This window comes from Serinus canaria, chromosome 14 (assembly GCF_022539315.1).
Source record: "Serinus canaria isolate serCan28SL12 chromosome 14, serCan2020, whole genome shotgun sequence".
Classification (NCBI taxonomy): Eukaryota; Metazoa; Chordata; class Aves; order Passeriformes; family Fringillidae; genus Serinus; species Serinus canaria.
Window position 1 is genome coordinate 11,906,345 of NC_066328.1, and position 7,891 is coordinate 11,914,235.

General features: G+C 53.2%; 1 protein-coding gene across 1 annotated transcript; it reads right to left on the reverse strand.

The window, feature by feature from the left end:
• Window positions 1-254: 254 nt before the first annotated feature.
• Window positions 255-1,583, reverse strand: LOC103817863 (galanin receptor type 1-like). Its single transcript, XM_009092090.4, has one exon. The coding sequence runs from the start codon at window positions 1,581-1,583 to the stop codon at window positions 255-257; it is 1,329 nt and encodes a 442-aa protein (XP_009090338.2).
• Window positions 1,584-7,891: the final 6,308 nt, after the last annotated feature.

Genomic DNA, 7,891 nt, shown 5'->3' on the forward strand with positions numbered 1-7,891 from the left:
TGACTGTTGACCGGGCAACGGGCTGCACATCCAGTTGTCCCCAGTAAAAATAATTTGTCTTAAAATTTCATCTGAGTTTAAATACATCATCTTTTTATCTCATTACCTGTTTCTTTCCCTGTCACAGCATTTTTGAAATGGTACCAAGAGTTATTGGAAGAAAGCTCTTTTCCATCATTAAAATACTGGGTTCAGAAAGATCTCCAGAGTCCTTAAATGCAGACGAAGGCATGAGTGGCACTTCCTGAGCAGAATTACAAGGAAGTGTTCTCACTGGAGACAGTATTCAGAGGTGGATGCTGGCAGGAGTTCAAGTGTCCACACTTGTTCTTATGGCCATGACTTCCCTGACATCTCCTGTCCATGGAGGGGGTGCTGGAGGGTCCTTTCCTTGCAGGCTCCACTGAACTCCGGTAAGAGAGCAGCTCTGGGACTGAGGAATGAGGTGTCCCTTCAGACAGAGAGAAGTTAAAGAGAGAGACCATCCTTTGGTGGTATTTGCTCTTCATTTCCTTGGCTGACCTGTAGAGGTTCCCAACGAAGCAATAGCATATTGGGTTGAGGCTGGAATTGGTGAGGCCGAGCCACTGGGCAAAAGGCCTGAGCTGCAGGATCCAAGGAGAAGGAGTCACATCCTGCAAAGACTTGGGGATGTTGAAATCAATCCAGATGTCCATCAGGTAGACGGGCAGCCAAGAGATGGCAAACAGCAGGACCAGGGCCACCACCATCTGTGCCACCTTCCTGCGGATCTTCAGCCTGGAGGCTGGCAGGGACCGGTTCAGGGCAGAGCTCTCCTTCAGCTGCCTGCTGCGGCTCCACAGCCGGCGCACCGTGAGGAAGCAGATCACCATGTTGAACAGGACGGGCAGGCAGTACAGGGCACAGAAGAGCAGAAAGTTGTAGGCTTGCTTGAGCCTCTCCTGAGGCCAGATCTCCCTGCAGATGGAAAACACCAGGGGCAAGCCCTCCACCACCCCGATCTCATCCCGTTTGTTCATGAAGATGAGGGGCATGCATATCCCTGAGGACAGCAACCACACCACCAGGATGGTGCTGAGGATCCTCTTCTGGGTGAAGAAGGAGCGGGCATTGAGCGGGTTGTGCACGCTGTAGTACCGGTTCACGCTGATGACGGTCAGGCTGAGGACGCTGGCAGAGACAGAAACAGCCTGGATGAAGGGCACTGCCCGGCAGAGGAAGTCCCCGTACACCCAGGCTTTGTAGATGAGGTTGCCCACAGTGATGGGCATGCAGATGCACACCACCATGAGGTCACACACCGCCAGGTTGATGAGGAGGCTGCGGGTGGCGCTCAGGCTGGACACCCGACTCCGGCGCTTGCGGGTCAGCACCCTGATGGACATGATGTTGCCCACGAAGCCCACCACAAAGGACAGCAAGTACATCACTGTGAGGCTGATGGTGACAGGCTCCTTTGCAAAGAGGAAGAGCATCTTCTCCAGCTCTTCCCACCCCAGCTCCTGGCTGCCGTTCCAGAGCCCGCCTTGGGTCTGGTTCTCCTCCTGCCAGAGCTGCAGAGGGTCGTGGGGGGCCCCGGGTTCTGGGGGGGACGAATCCATGGCTGAGTCCCCCCCTCCCAGGCAACCTGGGCTAACGGGGGAGAGCCTTCTGCGCTGCTTCCAGTGCTCCGGACATGGCGAGCTGGGAGCAGCCCTGCCTGCAAAAGAGGGTGTGGAGAAGGAAGATCAGCAGGGGCTAGGGACAGCGATCGCCTTACAAGGGGAGCCTCTTATCCGCAACTTAGTTGAGAAGCGGCCGTAGCGCGGGGCGGCCGGGCTGGGCAGCGCGGCACCGGCATCTGCACCGGTCCGGCAGCAGCGGCGGGACCGACAGGAGCCTCTGCCCGGCCGTGGAGAGACGGCGCCTCCGCCGGGAGGACGGGGAAGGAGCCCCAGGCCCCTCACATCCCGAAGAGCAGCCCCGGCCCCGGTCCGCAGCCACTCCCCCGCTCCCTCTGTCCCTCACTCCCTCCTTCCCCGGAAAGTTGCGTGTCCCGCGGCAGCGCTGCCGGACCCCTGTCCCGGGCTGCCCCCAGGTCCCGGTCCCTCCCGCTCCGTCCCGGTCCCCGCCGGTTCCCCGTCTCTCCCGCGGTCCCGCGGCGCGGCGGCACTCACCGGGCGGAGGGCGGGCAGCACCGGCCGGGCTCCTCCCGCCGTCAGCTCTGCCGTGGATGTGTGCGTGTGTCCGTGTGTCCCCGTGTCCGTGTGTCCGTGCGTGTGTGCGGCGGCAGCGCCCGACCCGCTGCCACACGCGCGTGCTCGCACCCACGCACCCACCGCACCGCCAGCCCGGCGCTCACCGCGCGGCGCGCACACGCTGCACACTCCGCACACACCGCACACAGCCCGGCACACGGCTCCTCGCACACCGCACACGCGCACACAGCCCCGAAAACACCGCACAGAACCCCCCACACCTTGCACGCCCCGCACACGCACAAAGCCACACACACACCTGCGACCCCCGCCCAGGCACGCACACACGCGGACCCCGACAGACTCTACACACCCCCCTCAGCACGTCTGTACACCCGCACGCTCTGTGCACACTCCCTTTGCACGCACCTTCCTATAGGTGCCCTGCACACCCGCAGGCACCCTGAGCATCCACCGCCCCGCTCCCTCCTCACGCCCACCCCCGCACCCACTCGGCACCTCTGCGTGGCCCCGCAGAGCCTTCCCGTGCACCCCTCCCCGCACACGCAGGTTCAACCCCGCAGCCCCTTCGCACCCCAAGAACACACGCACTTACACACGCACCTACACCACACACCCACACACACACGCACCCCACTCTCCCCCCGCAAAGCAGCCCCCGCCCCGGGACAGGCCAAGCTGGAAGGAGCCGAGCCGAGCCCCTGCCCGGGCCGGCCCGGGATAGGTTAAGCCGAGCCGAACCGTGCCAGCCGCCCCTCCTGCCCGGAGCCCAGAGCCAGCCCGGCCGTGGTGCTGAAGGGACAGCTCCGGCCGGGCACGGAGCGGGCAGAGACCGGGCGGGGCTGGGACAGTCGCGGACTGTTCCTGAGGGTCTCCTCTTCCTCCTCTCCTGGAGTTGCTGGGTTCAGCTGTAGCAGAGCGGGGAGGATCCTGCCTTACTTCTACTCAAACATCCCCCACCATGCTGAGTTTCTGGCGGATCCCGGCTCGCCAAGGGTTAACAGCAGCGCAGGTGTGACGGGAACTCACCCGAAAGAGGAGCAGCGCTGCACAAAGAAACCAAACTTCTGGTGTTTTCTGTTGAATTGAAGGAATGGGGGAAAGGAACGTTTAGGGGGAAAGTGCCTTCAAAAGTTGAAGTGCTTGTTTGGGGAGGAAGGTTGGTTTGTAAAATGGAACTTTTGACCGGAGGTGCTCAGAGGATGCCAGTGTATCACAGGGGACAATGTCTGATGAGAGGAATTCATAGCTCTGCCTGAAATGTTTAGTTTTTATTCTCTTTCTTTGCCTTCTCTGAGGGAGAGCAAAGTAACTAATACAGCCCAGTGGAGGCTGCTCGTCACTGAACGGTGAATGCCCTTGATTTCACTGGGAAATTCCCCATCCTTTTTATTCTATGCATGTGAAAGAATAAAGTAAATATTTTTGGTCAGCTTTACGTGAAATGAAAGAAAGATCAGTGGTGGAGCTACACTGAGGGGGGTGGCAGGCAGATGTGATCAGCCTGCAAACCTCTCCTGCATGAGAATGCATTTGCTCTAAGTGTGTAACTGCTCATTCTCCTACAGTTCTCTGTCTGTGTATTTATAGGTCTTCAGAGACAAACAGCTTCCACAAACTAATTGCAGAGTGTTGTCCAGAGCACCAGGTACACATCATTCCACACAGTGAAATGCGTGGATACTCCCATGGATACCTAAAATCTGCTGCACTTTCACAGCTGCTCCATAAGCAAATAGATCTGTTGCAATGAGGCAACTACAGAGAGCAGCCTTGGAGCTGGCAAGTGGAAATCTCCATGCACCCAAGCCCTTGCCAGCCTCTGACTGCCTCCCTACAGCACACCTGCCATTACACGTGGAAAACACAGGATGGAGGTGTTCAAACCAACATTTTAGTAGGGTGTTAACAGTATACAAGAGAGAAGAGTGCAGAAATGTGCACTTGTTTTGGGCTTGTTTTGTCCAGGTAGTTGCCTTCCAAGTGTTCAAGCTAATAAATACATTTAGCTTCTTTTTTTCTCCTCAGTGCATTTTATTTGTAACTCGCATGATTTACTGCAGAGGGACCTTTAGGACTTCAAGACTAAATTACTAAGTTAATCAATGGTTTGATATAATTAGAATGAATCTGCTTTTGCATCCATTGACACAACTCACAAATGCCAAGTCATCTCCAGCAGCAAATGACAAATTCATACACTGTGTGCATCTGACAGAGAGCACAGGGCATTGATTATGACGGGTTCATTGATTCTAACAAGTTCAAAGTCACCAGATAACTCAAGATGGGGAATCTCCAACAAAAAGAAATGCTGTACCCTTTTCACTTTGGTTTGCCTCTTACAGAACAGCTTTGAAGTGGAGGCTAAATAAAGTCCACTGGAGACAGGAGCCAACCTTCAGCAGCAAGGGCAATGGGCTGGGCTGTGATCATACAGCAAAGCACATCAGAAATAACCCAATGGTCTCACTGGAGTTACAGCTGTGAACAACTGACCTGAGAGGAGTGAGTCAGCCACTTTGGGGCTTTGCCAGAATCTCAAAAAACCTCACATTTCCCATGCCAGCTACAAGTGCCCAAACCTGCCCTGCCCACTGCGCATCAGAGTCCTGGGCCAGGGTAAATTTAGCTTTGCTGCCTCGGCACAACCTCCCTCTCCCACTGCAGCAGGAGCTGGGCACCTCACAGAGCTGCAGTGATGCTCTGCTGTCCCAACCATGGGTGTAAATTCAGGAAACCCTGAGGATTTTCCAGCTTTGGCTGGACCTTGAGAGTGTGAAGGTAGAGCAAACCCTCTGGTTGTGCACCTACTTGCTCGTGTGCTCTCCCACTCTAACTTTTCCCCCTGCTAGCCAGGCTCCCTGCCAGGATTTGGGGCATACACAGCCCTGTGTGGTCCCCAGTGCATCTGCATCTCTGACTCTGTGTGATGGCTGGCACCTGACCAAAGGGCACTTGGCTCTCTTGGCCTTCTCCCAGTGCCCATCCCGACATGCCTGATGTGTCTCAGCTGGCACAGTTTGAGGTAAAGGCCTGTTGTGAGGATGTAGCTGCTCTCCCCTCCTGTGCTTGCCCAGCAGGTAGGTGGGATGGGGTTTGCCCCCTTCACAGAGGTGAAACAGAATTAGGGCTTGTTTCAGTCCAGCAGGGCTGAATTGGTGCTACTGGGACAGATTGTCAACGGTGCTGTTTCTGTTGGGTGAGCTAGGAGCACATTCCAGGGTGTTTGGGGTGAGCACTGGCACTGGTGAAATTGTTTCCTACCTGATTTTGCTGGGAGGTGCTGTTAACACTGCCCTTGGAAAGCACTGGATAAAACCCACCTCCACTGCCACTTGTCCCTTCTTGTCCATGACACACTTTTGGACCGATGGCTTGGACACAGGAGGATCTGGGGCTGAGGGAGTCTCCCCCAGCCCTCCCAGGACCCTGCTGGGAAGCTGTGTGTGAGCATTTCTAATGCTGAGCAATACTGAAACCTGGCTCTCTTGCCATCGGGAGAGAGTAACAACATCACCGTTAACTCACACTGGATTAAAAAAAAAAAATAAAACATCTACCCTTCTCCTGGACATTTTCATATAAATCTCTAAACCAGCACCAAAACTCCCCAAATCCTCTGTGCCATCGGACCGGGGATCTCTGAGCTGGCTTTGTCGCTCCCTCTGCTGGTGACTGCTCCGTCCCCGTGCCAGCGCTGCTCCGGCACCGCCGTCTTGGGGCCAAAACGAGCTCTTTGTGGTCCCAGGGTCCGGGTCCTCATCCCGGCTCCCGTGTGACACTCGCAGATGTCAGCGCTTTGATGCTGCTGTCAATCCAGGAGGAGATAAGAGGCCAACGCTGCTCACAATCAAAGGCAATACAAAGGAGATGCCAAGTGCACTTCAGATTCTTTGAAAATAAAATAGCGAAGCAAATAAAAAACATCTGGGAATTGATGTTTGTTGTTTGCAATTACTTCCATGGGAGTGAAAATCTTTGTTCTCCCACTAGTCTTCCCTCAATCAAAGAATGAAACATTTAAACTATCTCCAGTCTCCTTTGGAGGATTTTAAATGGAGAATGTGTGCATTTTCATATCTGAGAATATTCACTGGTCTGTTTTCATAAACAGATATGTGCCAAATTCCATATCTTCTGTCCTTTTTATTGGATGCCTTTTAGATTGAGTGCTCCGGAAATGTAGTGGCTGAAAGAAAAAGATAATTTTGCACAGAAGAATTTGTCTAATACAATGTTCACTGGCTCAAGAACAATGAAACACCATTTTGGCATTGGAGGGATTGAAAATTCTGTCTTTCAGATGTCTTTGCTTGTGGTTTTTGCAGAATAGCAGGCAAGTAGCAGGCTGGGGATGCAGGACTAAACATGCTCCTGCAGAGCCCCTGTTTAAATCCAGGGCCACACCAAGTGAACTTGACCCTCTCTCATTAAATGGAGGATCCTGAATGGATGTGTAATGAATAATAAAGTGAGTGTTTTAAGGAGAAATCAGTGCTGTGGATCCCTAAATCACTGCACACATTTACAGAGAAGATTTTGAAGTGATAATGAGCATCAGGTCAAGCCTTTGAGAAGTTAAGAGTGCCAGGACTTGGCAGAGGAGGCAGCTGACACACAAAGCAGCCCTCTAACACTGCCTGCATTCATGCAGCCCTTCTCTCCCTGGAGCAGGGACCTAGGATCCTCTGAGGCAATAATGGGATTTACTCCACGTTTTGTGTGGTGCTCTCACCCTCCTGCTCAGTGCGGGCACCACAAACCCTGGGGAAAAATGTTCAGAACCAGACTGAAACCAAAGGCCAAACTGAGCAGACTTGGTGGCTGAGGGAATCTGGTGGTCTGAGCAGCTTTGTGGGGCTCCATTTCACCCTGCTATGACCCCAAGCAGATTTTCACTGGAGTGGTACTGCCAGGTGAGACAGCTTTGTGAGCAGGGGCTGGTAAATCCTCCCTCCCTCCTTCTACCTGCATGCTCCACATTTGAATATCAATACATCTTCCTTGGTGCTCTATACCCAGGTGCAATAGGCTAATAAAGGGCTTTTCAGATGACAAATCTTCCTGGGTTTCATCAGCTGATTGCCATCTGGGGGAAGCCTGACAAAGGCTTTAAATTTGCCACTGTTTTGCCTTTTCCCAGCTGCAGAGGCTTGCAGAGGGGAAATGCGGGGAGGCAGGAAGGAAAGGCTCTGCAGAAAAAAAACCCAACATTCTCAGGGCCCAGATCTGCTGGTATCAGAGAGGAGATAAAGATTTCAGAGAATACAATAGGAGGGAGTTTGTCTTTCTGAGTGAAATAACTTGCTCTCAGCCTAGGTGATACTTTGCCTGGCTGTCACAAACAGATACCTCAGGGGTCAGGTTGCAATAAGAATTAGAACTTGTGCACATTTGCAACAAGGGCTTAGTGATCAGTCAAGTGTTATGTGTTTAAAAACCAGCTTTCCTATATTTCATACTTGCAGTGATGAAATTCTTAGGATTTGTGCTCTCTGAATTCAAGAGAGGATTAGCTGGGAAGCAGAGAGAGATGTGATTCTAGTTCTGAATGTTCTCCAATGTTTTGACAGTATAAAATAATCTGTGAGCTGTTATTTATTTTCAGCAGCATTTTAGAAGGAATCCCCACAACTAAGGAAAACCAAGCAGGCAGAGACTTCGAGGGGCTGTTAAACTCTTGTCAGGATCAGTTGCAAACTTTTTTC